This window comes from Montipora foliosa, chromosome 10 (genome assembly GCF_036669935.1).
Source record: "Montipora foliosa isolate CH-2021 chromosome 10, ASM3666993v2, whole genome shotgun sequence".
NCBI classification, from domain to species: Eukaryota; Metazoa; Cnidaria; class Anthozoa; order Scleractinia; family Acroporidae; genus Montipora; species Montipora foliosa.
The window spans coordinates 36,065,839-36,090,263 of record NC_090878.1 but is presented as its reverse complement, the minus strand read 5'-3'; the positions used below and the strand labels follow the sequence as shown (position 1 = coordinate 36,090,263).

The window sequence follows — 24,425 nt, the reverse complement described above, 5'->3', positions numbered from 1 at the left end:
GACGTTGTTTAAAATCTCTCAACTTGATGTCACTCGTTGAAATAAAACATGTTTGATTGTGTTTTTCAGTTTGTCTGTAAATATTCCTTCCAATCTGTCCAGAGTTACGGAAATGCCTTCATAAAGTTTTTTTTTATTTTTTACATATTTTATATCGTATAATAGCATTTTTTCAAAAATCTGAACAGAGACGTGAACCATGCTTTACAATTCATGTACTATTCGCGGAGATATAACGGAATGTCGTAGGTTCGAATCCTGTCTAGGACCGGCTCTAATTTTTCAGTTGTCCTTTACGCATTACACCTTCAAACATTGATGGTTGCATGTTCATCAAAGTGAGACATTTTTTTCCGACTTATCCGTTGTGGTTTGAAATGTGTTCAGACGTTGCACAAGCTTTGGAATCCATATACAAGCATTGTATTTCGCGTATTCAAGTCCCATTTTCAAAATACCATATTTTAACGTGGACTTTCTTTTGAATGCTTAATTAATCCTTCACTGATGTTTTTTCCTCTGTTTCTGTAGATGTTCCGTGGTAATTCAGACAGAAATACCATTGTATCGTACACGTTACTTGCACCATTCACAGCCCAGTATGTCCGTTTCCACCCCAAAGCCTGGAGAAGCCATATCTCGATGAGAGTTGAGCTCTATGGATGCCAGAAAGGTACACCCTACTACTTTATTAAGGATCTGATTTGTTTGAAGTCTTTTTGCTAAAGTGTGACTTATGTCAATCTTTTAAAATCTTGATCGTGTATTTTTTCTTTCACATTTCCCAGTCGCCACCATCTTGAATGGTTGTGATGTATTAATTAAAGGTCGCCCTATTCTTACACAACTATCTTTCGGATAATAACTGTAATAGTGTTCAAATCAAGTGAAGCTAGAGCGTTTTTCAATTGAGTGTCGTAAAACCAAAACCAAAACCAAAGTAATTACTTTGGCCAATCAAAAAGGACGGAGAAAATCCGGTAAACCAATCAAAACGCGAAGTAATTACACGTAGCCGACACAAAGCGCGGGAAAATGTGCACGCGCGAGCCATGATTGGTTTTGGTTTCACTTTTGATTGGTTTAAAAAGTGGCGCGAGAACTTTGAACCAATCACTGAGTGAAATAATCATAAACTAAAGCAATTCGCTAATTACTTTCGACACTCAATTGAAAATCGCTGCAGTTATAAACGCAATCTGAGCAATTGCGTAGAGAAGCTTGAAAATTTCAGGGCTTCAACGGGGTTTGAACCCGCAGTTCAATATACGAGTCCTTTCATTCATCACTATTCGTTCATTGATTCATTCATCACGGGAACATTTGAACCCACAAATGATCAGCTCCCAACATCTGCGGCCTCATTGCTCAGTTGGTTAGAGCGTCTCACTGGCGTCGCGAGGTAACGGGCTCAAACCCCTTTAAAGTCCTGAATTTTTCAGGCTTTTCTACGCAATTGCTAAAATTACGTTCATAACTGCGAGGATCATAGCTTCACTTGATTTCATATCCGCAGTTCATATATGATCCATTTCATATAACATTTCATCGTTGATTTATTCCTCACGGGAACATTAGAACCCACAAATGACCAGCTCCCAACGTCAGTGGCTTCATAGCTCATTTGGTTAGAGCGTCGCACCGGTATCGCGAGGTCACGGGTTCAAACCCCTTTGAAGTCCTGAAATGTTCAGGCTTTTCTACGCAATTGCTAAAATTACGTTCATAACTGCGAGGATCAAAGCTTCACTTGATTTCATATCGGCACTTTAGGAGTCCTTTCATACATCATTTCGTTCATTTAATAGTAGTCAAGATAGCTGCGCCCTGTAAATGCGAAATAAAATAAGCTTTTCTGAGAATAAGCTATTTCGGCTACATGCAAACACTTTCTTTAAAAACCGTTAAGGCGTTCCAAACGAAATCGTCCTTTTCCAATTATGCAAATTCCGCTCAGAAAAGGGCAAATAAGCATGTAAGACAGCATATTACCGTCAGAATACTGGCGATAGAGGGTTTTCTACAATAATTAAGGAACACACAATTGAAAACGTGACCACTTTATTATGTTTCTAGCGGATTACAGGTTTTACATCTAAAGGTTATAATTTATTTGCGGACTGCGTTTAAATGTCACCTTATACATAGAACTAACCCCCTTTATAGCAAAACTTCTTGTTTAAGTAAAAACTGTAAATGGCATTTCACATTTAAGTTCACTTTATAACGTTTATGGTTAAATTTTTGTTTCTAAGACTCACAACTGTTTCCTTGAATCCTTCCTTTAAGTTTCTTTTCAAGCAAACTTGAATTTAAAAATTTCTTCCTTCAGTTCATGCTTTTTTTGTTCTGTCGGAGTTGAGGTTTGGAACGAGGCACTTCGGAAACTTTTTGGCCCTTTTTCGGAGACCTTGTCTCTCTCTCTATCTTCAGACCTAGTCTTTTTTTAGGCAAGAAACTTCGCAATTATGTTGTTTCTTCTGGTCTGCTAAACCTGTTGAAAGACCACCTTTCTAAAATGAGCAGATCGTAGTTTCACAATTGGCTTTCGGGTCCAGAAACCTAGCGGGACTTTCCAGAAACAGGCTCCAACAGGCCCGTTATGCTTCGTCAATAGGATGTACCTCCTTCTTTCTCTGTTGGTTTCATTGATCTATACTCAACGTTGTTATCCCTTCACGGAATTAAGGAACAAAGTTCAAGTCAACGAGGTGCAACATGTTGTTTTTTTCTTTGTTCTAGAACTCACAAGACTCTGCAGCTATCCGCTTGGTATACAGAGCGGTGGCGTAAAAGACGCTCAGATTACTGCCTCGTCTATATGGGACAAATACCACCAGCCTTATTTTGGAAGGCTAAAGCGCGTGCGCAGGGGTCGAAATATGGGAGGCTGGGCAGCCCGTCACAATAATCAAAATCAATGGATACAATTTGATCTTCGTCGCATCCTCAAGATAACTATGGTGTCCACCCAAGGAAGAAAAATTGTTAAGCAATGGGTTACTCGTTATACTATTTCACACAGCATCGACTGTGTGCATTTTGTGCCTTACAAGGAAAAGGATCGTTTGAAGGTACGCACGTGCTTTGTTTTCTCGGTTTGTACTGTTATTGACCGAGTGTTTTTCCCTTGAAAACGAGGATCCGTAACTTACGGTACGGAAAGAGAAAACGAGGTTACTAAGGAAGGTATAATATTTTTGAGGTAATTAGGCGCTTGAAGCAGGAAACTAGTTGGAAGTCAAACGGAACGGCCAACTGCAACAAATGATTGGTATGCGTCCGAAAATCCCAAAAACAAATGAATCTTATTGGCTTTTTGAAATAGTTACTTGCAAGATTCAAACAAGATTAAAACAAGATTCAAACAATTTCAAGTTTATTTCAAATAAACAACATGAACAACTTGCTAGAAACTACTTTAGAATACGTTAATAAGCCAATCATAGCGTGCCTACCATACGAGAGATATAATAGGGAGCTTAAGCACACGCGTTTTTGCGTCAGATTGCTTGGCACGACACGCCATTCCCAGTTAGTATGGATTCGCTCTCTTACCATATCATATTCACTAGTTGAGTCCTAATATAATGTATTTTATCTCGTAGTACTTCACAGGAAACTACGACGGGGTATCAGTTGTCACCAGGACACTTACTCCGCCAATCGTAACGCGTTGTGTCCGTATTCACCCACGTGGCTGGTATCGGCACATATCCTTTAGAGCAGAATTACACGGCTGCACTCCAGGTGAGGAAATAGCATTCACTTTGTCTTCCTTTTTCTATTATTGTTATTGCTATCGTTGTTGTTGCCATTATTATTATTATTATTATTATTATTATTATTATTATTATTGTTATTATTATTATTATTTCACAGTTGGATAACCTCTGGTTTTGCATCTCTTGAGACCGGGCTGTGCCCCACAGCCTTAAGCCTCAAGTGTTCTCCTCGCAATTCGAACAGTCCTTAGTAGTGCAGCTTTCTGCAATAACTTAATCACGGTTTGCTGTCACCTCAATACTGCCCAGAAAAAATTCCCAAGTTGTCAGTCTTCATCCCACAGCCATCAACAACCTCTGGCACTACATACACTCTAACATGCCATAACCGGTCAGCCTCTCTAGATCTTCCCAAATCCTGAAATTTCTTGAATTTCTCCTTCTCCTTACCCAATTGATACGAGTATCCGACCACACAGCAATGTCTGCAATAATCTAAGAATAAAATCATGGCATTTAATCGAATAAATTTAACAAGTGATGGTCTCTGGATTGCAGTCTTAACTTTCATGAAACACACCCTCTCTTATTCTCTTGTGACTGAAATCGCACTTTAGCTTAAAAGGTTCTTTTCCTGCAGGCTATGTTTTAATCTTGAAAAGTACTTGGGACGCTTGACGTAAACATATAATGCCAACGCCACCCTCTTTTGCCATTTGAGCAAGTCCGTTTTCATCACGATATCTGTCTTTTCTTTCAGAGCGCTGTGATATCCCTCTTGGCATGGAAGACGGCCGCTTACCTGATGTCGCTTTAACAGCTTCGTCCATCTACCACACCAATTACGCAGCTTACCAAGGCAGGCTGAATTCCATGCGCAGTGGCGCTAAATTCGGCTCCTGGATCGCGAAGCACAATAACAAACACCAGTGGTTCCAGGTGGACCTTGGTAACCGGGCAATCATCATCAAATGCGCGACACAAGGAAGATACGATGCCAACCAATGGGTGTCGAGTTACACGATTCGTTATGGGATGAATGGGTTCCACTTTAAGATCTACAAAGAAGGAGGACGTACAAGGGTATGGGTGATTTTTAAAGTCTAGGTTTCTCTAGGCCATTTTAAGAAGTAGTGATTAGACCTGTCATGGTTACGGCTTGAGCTCAAGCATTACAAAAGTTTGCAAGTCCAACCCCTAAAACAACCCCTAGTTAAGGAATTTGTCACAGTGAGGCTACAATTGCAATTTGAATATCTAGGGAGTTTTTTAAAAGTGGTACTATGATCAAAAAATCAAATCTTTTTTTCCTTCAGATTTCAAAACTATGTTAACCAAACACAAAGTAACCCAAGTTTTAAGCCTTGATTCGCCTTAATCACACGGCGGCCATGTTAAGTCCCGAGGGATTGCGGGCTTCATTTTTTTCCTATGCTCTTTTCCTATGCTGATGGTGTTACTTTGTCATTGTCCAAATGAAAGGGAGAATGAATTTCTTTGCTTAAGCGAGAAGTTCCGAGTTAGAAAATTGATCTAAGAAAGTAAGCCCTTGCATAATCAAGTGCACAGTTCTCTAAGGCAACATCCGTGAGTCCACTATCACGTGTCCGCCAAACAGACTTGACCCCTTTAGATGGAGATGAGTCAAAGAAACATGGAAAAACGCTTCCTGGGCACCAAGCATTGCTGGTCCTTTTAAAAGAGTTGTCGGTTTTAAGAGTGGTGTCTCTTAGAAATTTCTGAGTTTTACCCCGTGTATGGTCGGAGTTTTTTTTTTCCTCGTGCATCTGTTGAATCTCCTTTTCCATTTTGTAGGTCTTCCAAGGAAACTCCGAGAGGCAGATAATAGTGATGAACCGTTTCCTCTCACCGATCCGCGCCCGGTTTGTAAGACTCTACCCCAGAACATGGTATGGTCACATCTCCATGAGGATGGAGTTGTACGGTTGCAGCAGAGGTAATGAGAATTAAATTACACCAATGAAACACTAGACAGAACAGCAAATAGGCTAGGCTTTCAGGACTGACTAATTTTCAAATATTTAATCGGAGTTAAAGTTTCAAGCAGCTTTACTTTAAGTTTTAAACTTCGTTTTGATATCCCCGTGTTACGTAGGCACGAAACATTGCGACGAATTTTCAATTACAAAACGGTCCCATTATTAAAACTGCTTTCCCGAGGTCGCTGCAACTCTGCGCAATTACGGCGTGGACTAAAATCACGCTAAATTGAGTAACCTTTGAAAACAGGGACAATTTCAATCCTTCGAAGTAACTCTAGCACCACAATAACTTTAAAGGAGAAGTTCACTCCGAAATGACAATACTTTTTTATCGATTAATAGAAAGTTCATGAGGAGATCAGCTTTTAACCAAAATTTCAATCTTGAAATAGCGTTCTCACCTTGTGAAATCCTTGTTAAAAATACACACATGCAGGCCGCCATCTTGGATTATACGTGATATCAATGATCCCACTTTTCTCTCGGAAATGTGAACAACATGAACAGTGTTTCGTCCATCTGATCTATTTGAGCAATTTATTTTGCTGAAAGGAAAAGGCATGACTGGATCCCAACAGCTTTGGTGGTTCAAGCTTCCCGCAAAACTTTAGGTTGAGCTCAATGACGTTACGTATAATCCAAGATGGCGACCTGCAAGTGTGTATTTGTAACAAGGATTTCACAAGGTTATAAAGCTATTTCAAGATTGAAAATTTGCTTAAAAGCTGTTCTCCTCATGAACTTTCTATTAATCGATAAAAAAAAAAGATTGTCATTTTGGAGTGAACTTCGCCTTTAATAGACCTTATTCATAAATGGGGGTCACATTTATAGTTCTTTTGTCCACGTGCAAATTACCCTACCAAGCCTCATTTTAGAGCAAGAATTCTTTTCAATTCACTGTATGGTGTCGAGGCTTGGTAGGCTAATTTGCACTTCGACAAAAGAATTGTAAATTGACCGCCATTTATGAATAAGGTCTATTTATGAATAAGGTCATTTATGAATAAGGTCCATTTATGAATAAGGTCAATGGAAGAAAAATGGTTTCAATAACTTGCATAAAGGACTTTTTTTAACCAGCGGACAAATCAACATAGACATTATGAACGACTTACATGCCATTTTAAAATTAAATTACTGTGTAGTGGTGTAGAAGCTTTGAAGAGATCGTGCATGATAATCTGTCTTCGATATAAAGAACCTTTGAGGGCTATTTTATACTGACGCATAATGAAATTCATGCTCGTATGATGTCTACACAAAGTGGTGTGAAACTTATAGAAAGAGTTTCGAACCCAGGAATTACATACCTTGGTGGAATTTGAGCTTCTGGGTGAATTCAGTCCTCAGATTGTTGTTGATAACTGACGTTTCAACAGACGTATAGACAGGAAGTCACTTGACTTTGAAGATGACTTCCTCTCAGGTTGTCGAAGCGTCAGTCATAAACGACAGTCCTTTTCAGGGCGAAATCCTGTTCACAGGACGACCAAACTACATCAAGGTATGCATAGAACATGTTTGTTATCTCTCAAGTCGCGCAGCTTCATTTTTCTCAACCTGCTCAAACCAAAACCGAAAGTTCTTTAAAAACAAAGTCCTGCACTCTGAAGCTTTGGTGAATTCTTAAGAAACGCACGTTTTTGGTTGTTGTTTCGTACAGGACACATGTGCAATAGACCACTGGGTATGATGAGTGGGGTTATCACGAACACCGCCATTACTGCTTCATCAATGTTGGATAAATATCGCGCTCCTTTCTTAGCAAGGCTGAACGGACGGCGCATGGGCAAATACTATGGCGCGTGGTTTGCAAGGTAAAGAGAAGACATAGATCAAACTTTGATATGTTTTGACACTCATAGTTATATGTTATTAACCGGCGTGGAGGTCTGGATTGGGGAAAGCTGTGCCCAAGGGCTTGTAAACCGGCCCCAGGTGGTATTCAAGACAGACAGACAGTGACTGTTTTATTCCCAACACGGAGTTGGCTGTGAAACCCAATGAAATACTTGGAAATAACCCCGAACGATATAAGGCCGAAGTCGTCGCAAGATCCCTGAACAATTTCTAGCGAGCAGATGGCATAGAAAACAGGGGCAACGCAAAGGAAAGAAAGATGTTCATCGGAAAATTATTGCTAACGTATGTAAAGTACATTTTAAGTCGGGATTTAAGTTTAATTTTGCTGCAACTCACATTTACTATTTTTAGGCACAATAATCGTTATCAGTGGCTTCAAATCGACCTCGGCCGGTTATGCAAGATTATCCGAGTTGGCACACAAGGCAGTGCGTTGTCCAATTACTGGGTGACTACATATTACTTATCGTCCAGTGTTGACGGAATACACTTTGCGAAGTACAGGCAGAATTCAAGAGATAAGGTAAGAAATTAAGTGTTGTTCGTGACTTAATGCAACGGAAGATAGTTCTGACGGTGGACAAGAAACGGTAGACAAGAAATTGCCACAGAAAATTGCTTCTTTCTCTCTCTTTCACTGTTTCGATTTCAAAGCGTCGTTTAATTTATGCAGCAGGAGTAAAAACAAGAGCTTTTAGATTCGTATCCTTTGTGTCGGAGAATTTACTTTTTTCCCAAGCGTCGAGAGCGGAAAAGAACATTTCAGCGAGTGAACAAGAAATTGGCGACTCTTGGAATCCTCAATGCAATATTTGTCTGAAATCCGTTTAAACCAATCTTGAGACTCACTTTCGTCATCATTGCATGAATTATACACTCAGGATAATTCATGCAATAAACTGGCGGATGGAACTGAGGTTCTCGCCTTGAACTACGCGAGAGTTTTTTTTTTTTTTTTACCTCAGCACTCACCTGTCACCACGACATTCTCTTGAACTCACCCCGAAGGAAATCTTAGAAATTTCTATCAACTGATACATATAACTTCCGGTTGCTTATCATAACGTTCAGCACAGACTCGTTCATGGTCGAATCTTCACGCCCGCTACAGTGAGTTATAGGAAGGGGAAATAAATTATTGTATTGAACTTTTTTTTGCAGTATTTCCCTGGCAACCGTGACAGAACCACTGTAGTGTACAATTCCGTTATCCCGTCAATCAGAGCTCGATTCCTGCGATTCCACCCATGGTCTTGGAGAAGCCACATCGCTATGAGGGTCGAAGTATTTGGCTGTGCTTTAGGTAAACTAGGTGTTTTTTATTTTTAATGGAGTTCTTATAAAACTATTTTCAGTTGATTGTCATCAAGCCAAAATCAAAGTATTTACTTCAGCGGATTACAGCAGGTGCTAGTAATGAAATGAGCCAATGCGCCAATAGCCAATGAAACGGAAAGCAAATTATTGCACTGCACTGTAAACAGCGCCAATTTACCGCATTGATTTGTTGCATGCCGCGCAGACATGAACAGTCTGAAGACATTTAGTGTAGCTTGGGACACTTGCGTCTTTCATACTGTATCCTTACATTGCAGTTTAAACCGTTGCGGCTGATACATGTTTTCTTTCCCTTCGATTTATGTTCTTTTATCTGTTCATTTTCTCTTCACTCTGGCAGGCGCATGTGGGGCGCCATTGGGTTTCGAAGACGGGCGCCTTCCAAAGTACAACTTCAAAGCCTCATCCATGTGGGATGCACGACACGGCCCGTGGAGAGCTCGACTGAATCTGCTCAACAGTGGTGGCTCAGGCGGATGGATTCCGCGTTCTAGCAACGTGTTCCAATATATGCAGGTTGACCTCGGTCAAATTTCAAGGATCGTTGCCGTGGCAACGCAAGGTCGATACGAGGCCAACCAATGGGTCAAGAAATACGAGATAAGTTACAGTAAAGGTGGCAGCAAGTTCACGTTTTACAGCATCAAGAAAAAGGTCCAGGTTGGAAATGACTGCGTTTTATTTCTTGAGTTATCGCATTTTATTTACTTTGTAATGACAATCTTGAAGATAAAAAAGATAACTTTTCTAGAGATACTCAGCCGTTCGATACAGCTCCACGCTTTATTTCTTAGGACTAACAAGTTTCATAATATTTCGCTCACCGTTCGCACGTGTACCTACTATACCATCATGCATCACTGCATGTGACAATGCTACAACTTCAGCCGCACACCGTCAAAACTCTTTTCTTTTAAAGAGAACCTCGAATTTGTTAAAGAGAACCTCGAATTTGTTCGAAATAAAAAAAAAGAAAAAAAATAGTGTTTGTATCAGGAGAATCGAATTTTACAACCTCTCTCTCTCTGTCTCTCTCTGCTACCAGATATTCCAATTCTCAACGATTTGAAAGTTATGGTCAATCGGAAATTATGGACTCTTTCTTAAACGTTTTTTCTTTGTCTTAGATGTTCCCTGGAAACAGTGATAGATACACTGTGGTTTTCAATCGTCTGTACCCCAGTTTCCGTGGCCGCTATGTCCGGTTTTATCCAAAACAGTGGCACAGTTTCATAGCTATGAGAATTGAACTTTACGGCTGCAATCAAGGTAAGGAAAAGAGACCAACTTTTCGTCGTTGAATTCTTAATCCGGTCGTCAGCCTTTTGACAGTCATTAGCAAATCGATATTCTCGAGAATATCATTCTCTTCCACTGAAAATTAAAAACTGTGGTTTCTTAATTTGGAAGCATCGTCGAAAGGGCACGGTTAGTCGAAGGTAACTCATATGGGTAATCTTAATCATCTTTAACCGTAACAAGAAAATTTAATTTAATCAATTTAATTTATTTAACTTAATTAAACAAAGCACAAAAGTTAACTAACAATGTATATTTAACAATTATTCTACCAGCGCGCGTGGATACGAGATGATAGACAGCCAACGAGGAGCCTAGCGCCTAGCGTAGCGTAGTTATAGCCAGTCTCAAATCCAACAAGCGCGAATGGAATAATTGTCCGTAATTTTCCGTAAATTCTGAACAATTGGACACTTGGAAGTTACGCCCAATCAGTTACCAGCTTAGCAACACTTGACGCAATCAGTTAACATTTTAGGTCATACAGTACTATATGAACTATTAACCGAGATGGAGTGAACCAATCAGAAAGCTAGAAACGCAATCATGATTCGAGGTCCAATAGCTCGTATACCGTAATGGTTCAGCCAATCAAAACTCTAGAATAGCATTATCCAGTGATCTACTATTTAATACCACAATCATATGGTACAATGTACCATAGAACTGGGAAGTTTCCAGACTACATCACAGAGTAAAATATGAAAGTAAGTAAATCAGTGATCAACCAAGAATTTTAAAAGTGTTCAAATTTAAGTGGGTAACAGCAGGTGATCTTCTGATTTCATGTGGAAGGCGATTCCACTACCCAACTATTCCATTCATAAAACTAAATTTAAAAAAGTTTATAACCCCTCTCAACATTCTTAGAAAATTGAACGCTAGGTTCCAGGGCAATTTATGGGTAGCTATGAACCATCTGTACAAATTATTGTATTCCACTCCTATTTTGTTTCTTTTGTAGCCATGTTCCGCATGTGCTTCCGGCCACTTGGAATGCAGAGTAACCACATTCCGAACAGTGCCATTACAGCTTCTTCACAGTGGGACAAGAGTCTCACTCCAGCACGAGCTCGACTCAACGTCAAGTAAGTCATTTGAGCGTTCTGGTTTCTACTTCGTATTTTAATTAATAGCAAACCTCATGACGAACGGTAAAATGGAAATTCATTTCCTCTTCGGTAGACAAGTGAACTTCCATTTGTTGAATCAAGCACTTGAACTTAGAACTCAGTCTTATTATTACTTTTTGTCACGTGACAGGCGTGTTGGTAGTCTTGGAGGGGCGTGGTGCGTGAAACGCAACGACCACAATCAGTATTTACAAATTGATCTTCGGAAACCCACAAGAATTACAAAAGTCATTACTCAGGGGAGGTATGACGCCAACCAGTTTGTCAGGAACTACTACCTTTACTACAGCCAGAATGGACGTACCTTCTTACCCATCAAGGAGGGAGGAAAAGTTAAGGTTCGTAATAGGAGAAAAAAATATTCCTCGTTTGTGGAAATGTATAGCAGAGAAACCAATCCTTTCCACGCGCTATATGACTTTCTGCATCTTACGAGACGCCGATCTCTTCGGGAGCGTGGGCATAATTATATAACTCTTTACCTGCTGTGAAAACGGGCGGTCTTTCACCTACGGATATCTCTTAAATTTTATTTCATTTTATTACTGTATCGATGTACATTCTTCAGTCATACGTACCTTGTCACTCCGTTTGAATTAGTATAGTATTTGAAGGGAGGGGCTGGCGTAGTGATGAGATCATTTGCTTCCCACCAATGTGGCCAGACTCGGCGACATATGTGGGTTGATTTTTTTGTTTCACTACTCTGCTCCGAGAAGTTTTTCTCCGGGTACTCCGGTTTCCCCCCGTCCTCAAAAACCAACATTTGATTTGATTTGCGTTAATTGTTGATTTCAGTTTAAAGTTCCCCAATTAGTGCTCCAAACGCCAGAAGACGAAACACTTAAAGAAAGTTCCTTACTTTACTTACTTACTTATTCACTCACTCACTCACTCACTCACTCACTCACTCACTTACTTACTTACTTACTTACTTACTTACTTACTTACTTACTTACTTACTTACTTACTTACTTACTTACTTACTTACTTACTTACTTACTTGCTTGCTTGCTTGCTTGCTTGCTTGCTTGCTTACTTACTTACTTACTTAGTATGAGTATTAGTATTATTTATATTGGTAGTGCTAGTGCACTGCTAGTAGTACCATCATTATTTAAAAAAAAAACGGCATCAGTTTACGGATTGGCATGTGGCTTAAGTTATTAACGGCTTGTGTTATGCATGCATTATAACTAAAAGAAATATGTCAACATACCTGCACTACTAAACAATCATGATAATGATAATTATTTTAAATGGCGGTGGTTTCCCTTGCAGCTGATGAAAGGCAACTTTGACAGGTTCTCTTTAGTAGAGCAGCCGATCGATCCGCCCGTTAATGGACGTTACTTGCGGTTTAATCCGCGATCTTGGCACTCTCATATCTGTATGAGGGTTGAAGTGTACGGCTGCACTACAGGTATGTTAGAGTCATAATATATATCTGGAGACCAAGGTTGTTTTTCGGGGTTCCACGTGGACACACTAGGGAATTTAGCTCCAACAATTGATAGGTGCTGCGTTATTGCACGGCCATCTGTTCAAAAATATGACTTTTTCCAGTTTTTATCGCAATTATTAAGTTTTCTATTCTCTTCCATGATCATTCGAAAAACCTCCCAAGAGAATAAATTTAAAATGCATTCAACTTTCTTGGGAGACAAGAGTGTGTTTTGATCACGTGACCAGCACCTTATTTCTTGAGTAAAAAGAAGAATTCGTTTTTAATAGAGTTCAGTTTCTATATGAAATAAATTGTAGGACGACGTTACAGAACCCACAAACTCTTCGCAAAGTAGGGCACGGAGTTCCCGATGTTGCGCTTCATCCTATTCTCTCCGGAAAGGTAGCCAGCTTGGTAATGGTGTCTCTAAAGACAGTATGTAGTAGGAGACAGCCTCGGCAGAAACAGGTACAAGCTAAAGGGACCTTACCGTGTGCTAGTGCATGTAAATGCCCTCAGTAAATCGTACGTTTCGACCGCACACGGCTGGTCTTCATCAGGCGATGAGGTCGACTGTTTAACCAAAACCTGTTTAATCCTTAGTTTCCATTTGGCTATTTGTTTAGTTCTTTATTATTCTATGCTTCAGATTATCCAGTAATTTCCCGTCCAGTGATACGCCCAGTGATGAGACGGGGTCGTAGTTGTTCCAGAATCGCTCTCCGCTGCAACTTCAACATCCGAGGCCGACGAAAGACCTCAACGCTGACACGTGTTGAATGGTTTGTGAACAAGAAAGTTACCAAAGTGGAGACGGTGCGAGGAACGCACGCCGAACTCATGGAAAACACTTACGGATTCAAAGCAGGAACAACGGTGAGTGCTTTCAGTTGACTCGCTGGCTGACTTGGGGGTTGGGCTGGCGGGTTTACTGAATGGGTAATCGAATGACTGTCTGATTGTGATTGGTATCCGGGATGTCTATCTGTGAATCTGTCTGAATGTCCAGCCGTTGAACCCACTGACTGTTCACGTAACATTTTTTGCTGAACGCGATTATTGGGGAATCTTTGTTTACAAAGTTGTCCTCATTAGCATGGGCTCGTTGTCCTTTTCACCTCTCCAAGAACTCAGCTTTAAATATATTGAAAGCGTATTGCATAGTAAGATATATCTGTAAATTTGTACCCGACTTACCAGTTAAGCTTTAGAATTGTGAAATTCGACCAAAGAGAACTGGGCTCTTAACCACATTTGTCGCACAAACTGTAAAATGTTTACGAACTGTAAAAGACAATTGCTTAAATCGCCCAGTGACGATCGAGGATCACCTTTTTTTGTTTTGTTTATATCCCGCGCTTCAAATAAATACATTTCTTTCAAGACATTCATCGAGTCCTTTAACAGCAACAAATGAACCCAACAAATTGACCTGCTCCTAAATGTGTGGCTTCATAGTTCAGTTAGTGGATCATTGCATCGGCATCGCAGAGGTCATGCGCTCGAATCCCGTTGGAGCCACCTTAATTTTTCAGGTGTCTATAAAAAGGACAATTGTGTAGTTAAGTACGATGATCACTTCGACCTTTCGTCTATAACCTGCACTTCAAATATATATGTATATATACTCTTATTTCATTTAAACTGCAAAATGTTTGGTGGTTAATATTTCGTTAAGAATCAAAACGTGAAGGTTTAAAGGTGGCTTTAGGTTAACAAGTGTCTTTTTTTGTTTGTTTATAACAAGACAAAACAAACAAACAAAAAAAAGACACTTGTCAACCTAAAGCCACCTTTAAACCTTCACGTTTGTTTATAACAAGACGGGAAGCGCGATGGCCTTATGGTTAGTGTGCTCGACTCCGGAGCGAGTGGTCCGGGTTCGGGTCCTGGCCGGGGACATTGTGTTGTGTTCTTGGACAAGACACTTTACTCCCACGGTGCCTCTCTTCACCCAGGTGTATAAATGGGTACCGGCGTAATGCTGGGGGTAACCCTGCGATGGACTAGCATCCCATCCAGGGGGGAGTATAAATACTCCTAGTCGCTTAATGCTACGGAAACCGGGTGTAAGCACCGGCGTGTTGGGTCATTGACTCGGAAAGCGCTTACCTTACCTTATAACAAGACGCCCTCTTAGAGATAAATTTGCTGTTATGTCAATGACACAAACTGCGAACAATGACGTAATCAAAGATCCTCCTTTCAGCGAGCGATTAGGGATTATAAGAGTGAGTTATATAGATCTATATATCATCTACGGGCTTAATTCTTTCTTAATACGTTGTGTATTATCCTTGTGGTGAGGCATTTTGTTGTGTAGGTGATACTCGTTTGATAAATTTCCTGTCATTTTCCTGCGGTAGCTTTTTCTCCCAGTGGTAGTCCTTTTTCCAAAAGCCGCGTCTGAGTCAACATTTACTGCATGACTGAATCATCTTTCTTTTTCTTAAGGTCTCTTGTCGCGCTAAAACTCGATATACGAATGGAAAGGATTGGACCATGTACCAGAGTAGCAAGGACTTCTTTGCGGGCATCAAGGTAATTCTAATTCAAAAGAAATGTGACATACAGGTAAATATCCAAGCTAGGAACAGACATAGTTAAACTTAAGCTTACGAGAAATGAATTTAGACACACCGACGATTTCCAAAAATCAAAATTCATCTTAGCGATGCACACGCCAACTTTCGGCTCAGTTCCTTCAGTACATCGTTAGGTGGTTTTCACGTTACGTCATGGCCGCCATGTTGGTGGACGAAAACAAAAGATCTCTCATTAGCTTCTTTTGTTCGTCCACCAGAAGTCGTACATTTCACTATTGTTATTGGTGTCTCTAAAGGTTGGTCGAAAACCACCTATTGTCTAGCCAAATTCATTAAACTAATTCGCATGAAAAATTTCAAGTCGTTTCAAAAACCTCGGCAACACAAAAGATTTTTGGAAGCACCTTCAAAGAGATTTTATAAAGACTAACTTTGTGTGATTACTCTCATTCAGGTTCATCCCAAGTCTTTACGAATGACAGATAGCTCCGATTGGAAAATTGTGCGACTGAGCACACTTATACCAATCAGGTCTCATGTTAACAGGCACCCATCAGTGGTTGTGAACCTGGATGACCATGATGAATTCGTAACCGACAAATGTAGTTTGAGCTTAACAGAAAGAAACAAGCGAAATTTCGGCTTCTACATCAAGCCTATTAGAGACTTCAAGAAAATCAAGAACCAAAAGATCCAGGTTTGGTTCCGCCCCATCAAATCCACTCCTGGTCTGTGTGGATTCTGGAAAGGATATAGGCTGCCGTCTATCAAGGTCGGTCGGTTCTTACAGAATTTCTTCGAGTTGTGTTGTTGTTTCCGATTCGGGGGTGGAGTTATTCATTATTCATTATTGAAATTTTCTTCGACGTTCATTTTTCCGTAAAATTCTTTATTCTAAATATTCAAACGCTTAACAGTCCTTATGCATATTCTTCTTTAAGCCGTTATTTATTATTCATTATTCCGGTCCCCTGGAATTCTGATGGAATGGTAAAAATCGTTATCATTCACTTATCTCCAGGATAGACCTCTGGTTTGCATCATTTCGTACCAACATTTTTCAAGGACATTCAGCAGTTTTATTTTCCTTCATATTGATATTTCACGGTCATTATTTTTGTGTTGTTAGACATACACCTTATTCCAAAATGGCCGCTATTTTAGTATTCTTTTGGGAATTGGCCCTTTTAGCCTCGGTTTCAAACGTAAAATTCAAAAGAATAATTAATCTACACAAGAGAAAATGAGGGGACAGAGAGGGCGGCTCAAGGCGTTGGCCGGGATATGTTATGTCCACGAAAGTTATTTTTAGACGAGCGGAAGTCTTTGTTCTAGCGGAAGTCTGTCTTCTGAGACGTACGCATGCAGTCTTGCCTCGCTCTCAGGTTCTTAGTGAAAAGAGAAAATGATGGCGCACGTGGAAGGCTGATGAATATATATTTTCTTTCAAACATCGGACCGAGGTTGGCCTGCATGCGGACGTCTCGGAAGACTTCCGCTCGTCTAAAAATAACTTTCGTGGACATGACATATCCCAAGGGCTGGACCGGGAACCTCCTTCTCTGTCCCCTCATTTTCTCTTGATCTACAACGAGACCAAAAGGGCCAATTGGCAATGAAACACAAGCCATATTAAAATGGCGGCCATTTTGGAATAAGGTGTAGAGTATGATGCTACTCTGGCTTGAAGAAATCTGAATGTAGATAAAATGTTACCACTCAAAGGTCCAACGATTCGACGTTCGTGTCTAGTGTGTTCGTGAAGGATGATCCAAATCATTTTATATGCTACCAATTTGCTAAACAAGGAAACGAAAAGATAGAACTTCCTGATAGAGCAGTTTGTAGCAAATTGTCTTCATTCAAATTTCTTCAATCTAGAATGGGATCAAATTTTGTGATTGTCAACTTGGTTGCAATGTGAACCTTAAGTTTCGTTATTCTGTGTTGTATTGGCTGTGGTTTAGGGATGAGGACATTTCGGAATGTCTAACTTGACTAATACAGTGAACGAGTCGAATGTGGTTCAGCGTTGTCTGTACTTTTATCGTTAACGATATTCGTCATTACATTGGTCAAAATGTCGCCTCTTAAGTCCACAGCTAATTTTTTGACCAGTGTGGTGACGAATATCATTGTTCAATGTCAACGAAAGTCAGAAATGTCATAACTTTCTCGCTATCTAATGGGCCATTTCCAAGTTCATGTCCGCCTCCTCTTCAAAGCGAGTCTAAGTGCGAAGTTTTTCTTATGAAGATCAGTTCCATTCATATGTAAAGTAAAACTAATTAGCATCACAAAAACTTCGCACTTAGACTCGCTTTGAAGAGGAGGCAGATATAAAATCGAAAATGGCCTATTGGCCTCGGTACCCAAATGAACGTTTCTTATTGGCTATTACAACAAAAGAAAGTTGGTGCGAGCAGCGTTGTCGAGAAATTCATCGACGACGGCAAATTAGCTAATCAGATTGCGAGATTACAAGCAATTGTGGTAAAAATGTCATTTCCTGCAAACCTGGGCATAACGGTTGTCTTTAGAAGTACTTATGAATACTTGCAACGTGACGTTTAGTTTCGACGTAGGCTTTATATGTTACTAACTTATAACTAGCAATGACGTTTTTGCTTTGAAGGTTATAACGACAAACCGAGGTGTCAAGAAATGTCATGGAACTGGTGACCCTCATTATCGCACGTTTGATGGAAAGTAAGGAGAAAAGCTACATTCATTCACACTTCAATCACACGCTTCACGATGACTTTACTTTGAAACAGTTCTGACAGAAACCGTGGTAGCCCGCTGGTGGCATGGCTATTCTAAGCGGACTACTTTAACTACAATTAAATATTGCTAGCCCTTTCTGTAAAACAGCATCTGATAAATGACAGAACAGAAAAATAAATCAATTGAAACTACAGAAACAAAATAAAAAGCGTGATAGACGAGAGGACAGAAGGTTTTAATTTATATCAAGAAAAGAGTCAAATTCTTAGAAAGATCAATGAAGCGCAAGCCAACATTCATTTCTTCAGATATTTAAGAAGCAAGTTTTTCAATTTGTGTTTGAAAAGTTATGTCCCAAGCAGGGTAAGTTCAGAGGGGATACCATTCCATACTTCTGTGACTATTGTCAACAAATGCATGCGCCATGAGGCTTGCTAGTTGGCGCCAAGAGAATCGACAGCATCTTCGTTCAGCGGCCACGAGGAGTACTTACGCGGTAAAGACTGGGTCTGAGTTTGTAAGGACATCGGATTTGAAAATATTCGGATTCGACCGTCCACACTATTCCAAGTCTTTGCGTGTTGAAAAATTTCCACTCTGGTGAGCGGATTAAAAAAGTTGCGGATTCGCATGCCGGATTCGCCCAGATATGTGTGGACGAAAGGTAAATCCGCGAAGACAAAGTTGCAGATTCAAAAATATATCTTCAGAAACTTGTGGTCGGGGCCTTAAATACGCGTTCCATGTTATCATAAACTTCAGCTTGTAGGCAAGGACACCACATCGTCTCATATACTACTTTTCAACTGTATGGCGTGAAAGTTCTCAACTAACAACTTGCATCTTATTTTCCAGGTATTACGATATCTTGAGAAACGCTGGTACCTACGTCATGACAAAGAGCACGAGAAGAAACTTTGAGGTATGTCATTTTTTGCCTTCATCGCGCATATTAAAAGTTCATAATGCGTAGGAATATGCAATCTATTAGAAATCGGACAATCGTACGTTACGTCGAATAACATAAGAACCCCGCTCTTTTTCTTCAATATAGCACTGAAATTGATTATCTAAAAAAAATTCAAGCCATGGTTTAAGTTAAATTTCAAATCAAAGGTTCAGTTTTAACTGTCAATCGTTTAGCAAACGGGTCAGTGGGTCCTATCCAGCGTTGCGATTGGCTGTTTTCTATCCACTTTGTTGGCTTTTGTTATTAATGGTCCGACAACCTTTCGCTGTGAACATTATTGACTCCTGAAAGACCGAAGTACTGTAAAACCAAAGCGTTGTTTTAACGCTGAATTTTAGAGTTCGTAATCCCTTAAGTCTTTTTTGAGGGGAAGGGCATTTACTCAAGTCTATTTGTGGATTCTAATTTTGTCATTTCTCTTTAGGTCCAAGCGCGTATCTGGCCTTGCTGGCGTGTAGTGTGCAACTGCGGCGTCGCAATACGGGAAAACAATGACGTTGTCACGATTGACATGTGTCACGGCCCATGGCGACGCACCAGTCCACGTGTCGTACAGAAATCCCGAGCGCCTCTCGGAAACCGAATGAAAATCCGTCGATATGGTTCGGGTCAAAGTACACGATTTAAGGTTTGTCCCTTTTCCATTTGCTATGAAAGCATAAGTCCATAACCTATTGTAACAGTCTCCTTCTGCGTTGGAATACAGCCCTTTTAGTATTTAGTACTTTTCCATTAGGTTTAGCTAGATTTTTTGCCGCAAAAAGATATGGTGGCGTTCCGTTCCGTTCCCCAATCCATACTTTTACGTGTTGCTCGAGCAATCCCTCGTGAGGCGTAATCAGAAGTGAGTCATCGAGCTCAATGTAATTTGCCCTTATTTCGTGGGACCTGTGTTCTAAATTTGGATGGGCCAAGACAGACGACCTATGGGACAGGGCCAAATGAGAAATGTCGACACTCTGGGTTATGGAATCTGATAAAAGTGCCTCATTTGCCTTAGCCAGAATGGAGACACCCAAAAGAGAATTAGACTCGGTCCTCGAGCAGTTTCATTTTAAGAGCGGTCATTGCAAAAAAAAGTTAAATATTTTGTGGTATATTCTTTTTTGGCCATAAAATAAATTGATTGATAGGCAGGAAAAAAAAAAATTATGTCGATCCTTTCTTGCTTACACTTTTAAAGAATATACAAAGCTCTGTGAGACTCGATGGTTAATTGACACAAAGCCTCTATAACCTCAAATATTCTTTCTTTCCTTGAATAAATCTCTTTGCCTATAGCAATTATTTGTTGTTTTCACTCGAAATTTCACTTTCTGCGGATGACATTTTGCCGTAAATCTCACAGTGACAATAAAGTTGACAGTTACTTGTGAAAATACATTGTTCGTGGTTAGTCTTACGAATCTCGTTTCATCCCGACCAAGGGACTCATCAAAGACCTTTCTGCCTGGCAAACTCGTTGGGCATCACGCCCGTTCGCTAACAAAATGATGACAGCAATCTCGCCTTATATCTCATAAGGATTCCAGACCGCACAAATTCACGAGTGAAAATTGATAATAAAGTTGACAGTTACTTATGAAAATACATTGTTTGTGGTTAGTGTTACGAAGCTCGTTTCATCTCCACCAAGAGACTCATCAGAGACCTTTCTGCTGAGCAAAATCAGTGAGAGGAATAAAACTAGAGCGTAGAACAGTTTGTTAAACACACCTTTCGTGGGTTAGAAATCTGAGTTGTGCAGGTTAAAAAAAATGGATTGCACTTTTCGCACTGATTTCAGTAAAGCGCAGAAAGGTTTTTGGAACTTTCGCGAATCTGGTCACAGTTTCTTGTGTAAAACCCGTAAAACTCACCAATTTCCAAATCCTTAAAGCTTCTTTTCTCGTTTTTTTGTTGATGTTTTTTTAAGGAGAAAGCTTGGAATACGAAGCCAGTCGTCATCTCCCTTTCCGCCATTAATAGTAGTCCTTGGCGCATTTCAAAGTTCACTCTTCCGAGACTTTTATTCAAGATCTTGAAAGTCGTTGAAATCGTATTAAAAGTACGTTTGAGCGTTGAAAGTCATTGAATGTGTCGTCTTTTAGGTCATGATGCGGTCTGGTGCAATCGTTGAAGCTCACTGTCAATACTGGGGTATGAGCCTTTACTTAACCGTTCCTGGTATAGACAGCGGGGCTACTGTAGGTCTGTGCGGAAACAATAATGGAAATGCTGCAGATGACTTGGAGAGAAAGGGCATTTACACATTTGCCAGGAAATACATGTATGTAAAAGGAGTATTTTGGTAAACAATACAGTACCTGTGAAATTGTAGAATCATCATTAGGCAACCTAATAAGAAACACCGCAGAGAAGCATTCCCGTTGTTTCATCAACAGGCACGAGGATTAGAAGCACCTATGTTTATACAGCATAATAAACAGCACCACAGAAGAGCACTGCTCAGTAGTTTTGATTGAAATAGTCACACCACATTGTAGAATGGAACATCGCACATCGCTTCTCTTTCTCCATTACCCTCGAAGGAGGTTGTTTTGGATTTTTTTGCTCCAAAACTCCTCAAATGCTGTAAAATGACATTTTTCGCTAACACTTGCTATTTAAAGCAGAGTCTAACTTTCCGGAAAAGTCTCACAGCTTAGTACCATACAATGACTGCGTTTTTGAGGTTATTGCTCGAGAATCGCACAAAATGTTGCAAAAGTTGCAGTGTGAGGGTGATTCGAACGTGTCCAGTTTTGTTTGCATGCAAATTGTTCTTCTTATGTTTGTTTTCTCTTGAAGGTTGAAACCCGGGACCACTCTCTTCGAAAAGCTTCCACCTCGAATTTCCACCGTTAGACGACGGGTAAGACCCTCGTGCTCATGCGTCAAGAAAGGAAACCGCCGCTTTAACACCTGTGACGTCAAACCTCTACCAGACACTGACAAGGGCGGGAAACCTGTCAAACCCATCAAAGTTCCGTCGAAACCGAGAAAGCCTGGACGAAACGATAATCGCGATTACGATCCAGATTCTATTAACTACGTCTTCAAGCCACCTAAGACTAAGTACCGCATCCCTAGCTGGCCGACGTCGACTGGAATTACGGAAAAGAAAGCCAAGGATTACTGTGAGAGATTGCTGCGAAGGTCTCGCGCTGCCCGCGTGTGTAGAAAAATCATCGGCGGGAAAAAAATAAACTCGGTTAAGGAATGCATGACAGATATAAAGGTAAAGTCAAGAGCTCGAGGTAGTTACGTAGTTTCTTTTTGTTATAATTGCATCGTTTCGAGTAAGAAGGAATTATTATGCACTCAACAAAATATCGCGTTTCTGATTGGTTAATGACGAATGTATAAGTAGGTTAGAGATTGCAATACGGAAGTTGCTATGGAAACGCAGAGATGGAGTGATTTTGTCGAGTGTACAATAAATACAAAATCGTATGAACTTGCTCGCGCATTTCTTGATTCATGGTCACTCATGATTATCTGTTGAATTTCAGAAAAGGATGGTTACTCTCACGGTAACAACTCAAGCGATTGTAATTAAAAAGCCTTGAAAAGTCAAGCCTCATGCAAAAATTCCTAAGCTATTGGACCTATAAGAAATAGTTATGTTGATCTAGCAATTGAGGTAATGAAGCAGCCCAGCTTGGGATTTGTAAAAGTTGTTGGGCTCTTCCTCAGACCTCAGACCTATAAATTGAGATTGTTTACTTTGTTGGATAACTGTGAGGAGCATTCCTTCCTTTTAGGAAACCGATTATGCTGTTCCTGTTAATTTACTCTTGTTCTCTCAACCAACTCTTCTTGGTGTGTTTCCTTCTGTTCCATTAGATATCAGGCATTTTATCTATGGCCAAATCATCGCTATCCAGTTTCGAAGATGCTTGTAAGACTGCTGCCCTGGTGGACCCCAAGAACTACAAAAAAGACAAGAAAGGTCGTCTGGTACCCGACTCTAAGGTCATTGGCAAAATTTGCCCCGATAACTGTAACAATCGAGGGCGATGTGTCGATGGCAAATGTCGTTGTTATAAAGGCTACGTGTCAAGTGATTGCAGTATTGACAAGAGAAAGCCACCCAAACTTAGAGCCATCCAATCCAAGGGCGTTTGTGATCTGAGAAAACGTGCTTGCCGATTTGAGAGCGTGTATGGATCCGGATTCTGGGAGGGCCACGTCACATGTCACATCCAGAAGGCTAAAGTAGGTGTTATCTTTCAATAATGTAACTTTAATTAATCCACAACTGTATGTAGACACGACTATGAGGGGCGAGGGCAAAACCTCGAAATTCTGTCTTGTTTTGCTTGTCTCCTGATTGTGAAGGCAATTAATCACAAGACAACTTAATCCCAAAGGCAGTGAGGATCGTGATTGGCTGCTTTCAAGGAAAAATTACATACAATCCCAATACAGGTGCATAATGAAATTCGTTGAACTTTGCATAACATTCACTGTGTGTCACGAGGTGTCCCCCTTAAGCCTAAGAACTTCATGTATTGCTCTTTGCTTACGGTTTTGGTTGAGTTCATGGTCACTTTGGCTGGGGTCACTTTGTGACGCCTCCATCAAGGAACTTGAATTTCATTTGATGGCTGTAGGAGACAACTCTCACAAGTATAATCTAATTAACATACGCCGTGAGCTTTAAGCTCCTGGTATGAAGCTCTCGTATGAAAGTAGTTGATGACAAGGTTTTCCTGCTTTTTGTCTTCGTACGTTTAGTATTTATAGGGGTGAAAGGGACTGTGTCACGGCAGTGCAGCTGATTTTTTGTGGTTTTACTAATTGTTCTCCCGTAATGGCTGCACCTTTTTTTACGACACAAATCAAAGAGTTGTGACAAAAAAAAATGTCTTCCGAGCATACATAATTTAACTTAAAGACAAAAGAGAAAATTTGAGAAACTGTGAGGCAAAAACCCCAATCACAATCCATTTTAATCTTCTTTTTCTTCAGTTTTGCTCATCCCTTCCTCCTTTTGTATTTGCTGTTTTATTTAAACCTTCCTTCAATGTTTTAAGTTGATTTTTTTAAAGCATCGCTTAGTTTGGTTGCCAGCCCCTTTAATCTATGCTCGACTTTTTTTTTGTCGTTTTCCTCTTTAGTTGTTGCGTCGCGCCTGGCGTGCTATTGGAAACAATAAGAGAGTCAAAGGTCACTTACAGAGTTTCAGCGAAGCACGTTGCCAGCTTCCTTTCAGCTTCCCTCGTGCGAGAAAGTTACGCGGCTTGCCAATGAGGGTGCTTGTGTCTGCTTCTAACAATGGCGTCCTGCAAAGCAACAAACTTAAATTGGTCATTTACGACTCAGCGTGTCATAGATGCTTGGCAAATGGACTTTGTTGGAAAAAGGTACTTTTTTCCTTTTGTTT

General features: G+C 40.3%; 1 protein-coding gene across 1 annotated transcript in view; it reads left to right on the top strand.

The window, feature by feature from the left end:
- The window catches only part of LOC137972867 (uncharacterized), a 237,670-nt gene that overhangs the window by 174,230 nt on the left and 39,015 nt on the right, over nucleotides 1-24,425 (top strand). The window contains exons 121-143 of the mRNA XM_068819561.1: nucleotides 532-673; nucleotides 2,743-3,074; nucleotides 3,609-3,750; nucleotides 4,486-4,808; nucleotides 5,541-5,682; nucleotides 7,395-7,548; nucleotides 7,946-8,117; nucleotides 8,756-8,897; nucleotides 9,273-9,592; nucleotides 10,060-10,201; nucleotides 11,196-11,319; nucleotides 11,495-11,702; nucleotides 12,646-12,787; nucleotides 13,461-13,687; nucleotides 15,266-15,352; nucleotides 15,812-16,129; nucleotides 17,993-18,066; nucleotides 18,940-19,006; nucleotides 19,479-19,682; nucleotides 21,145-21,323; nucleotides 21,845-22,274; nucleotides 22,883-23,254; nucleotides 24,160-24,405. Coding sequence (XP_068675662.1) covers nucleotides 532-673; nucleotides 2,743-3,074; nucleotides 3,609-3,750; nucleotides 4,486-4,808; nucleotides 5,541-5,682; nucleotides 7,395-7,548; nucleotides 7,946-8,117; nucleotides 8,756-8,897; nucleotides 9,273-9,592; nucleotides 10,060-10,201; nucleotides 11,196-11,319; nucleotides 11,495-11,702; nucleotides 12,646-12,787; nucleotides 13,461-13,687; nucleotides 15,266-15,352; nucleotides 15,812-16,129; nucleotides 17,993-18,066; nucleotides 18,940-19,006; nucleotides 19,479-19,682; nucleotides 21,145-21,323; nucleotides 21,845-22,274; nucleotides 22,883-23,254; nucleotides 24,160-24,405 — 4,689 coding nt within the window. The remainder of the gene's footprint in view (nucleotides 1-531; nucleotides 674-2,742; nucleotides 3,075-3,608; nucleotides 3,751-4,485; nucleotides 4,809-5,540; nucleotides 5,683-7,394; nucleotides 7,549-7,945; nucleotides 8,118-8,755; nucleotides 8,898-9,272; nucleotides 9,593-10,059; nucleotides 10,202-11,195; nucleotides 11,320-11,494; nucleotides 11,703-12,645; nucleotides 12,788-13,460; nucleotides 13,688-15,265; nucleotides 15,353-15,811; nucleotides 16,130-17,992; nucleotides 18,067-18,939; nucleotides 19,007-19,478; nucleotides 19,683-21,144; nucleotides 21,324-21,844; nucleotides 22,275-22,882; nucleotides 23,255-24,159; nucleotides 24,406-24,425) is intronic.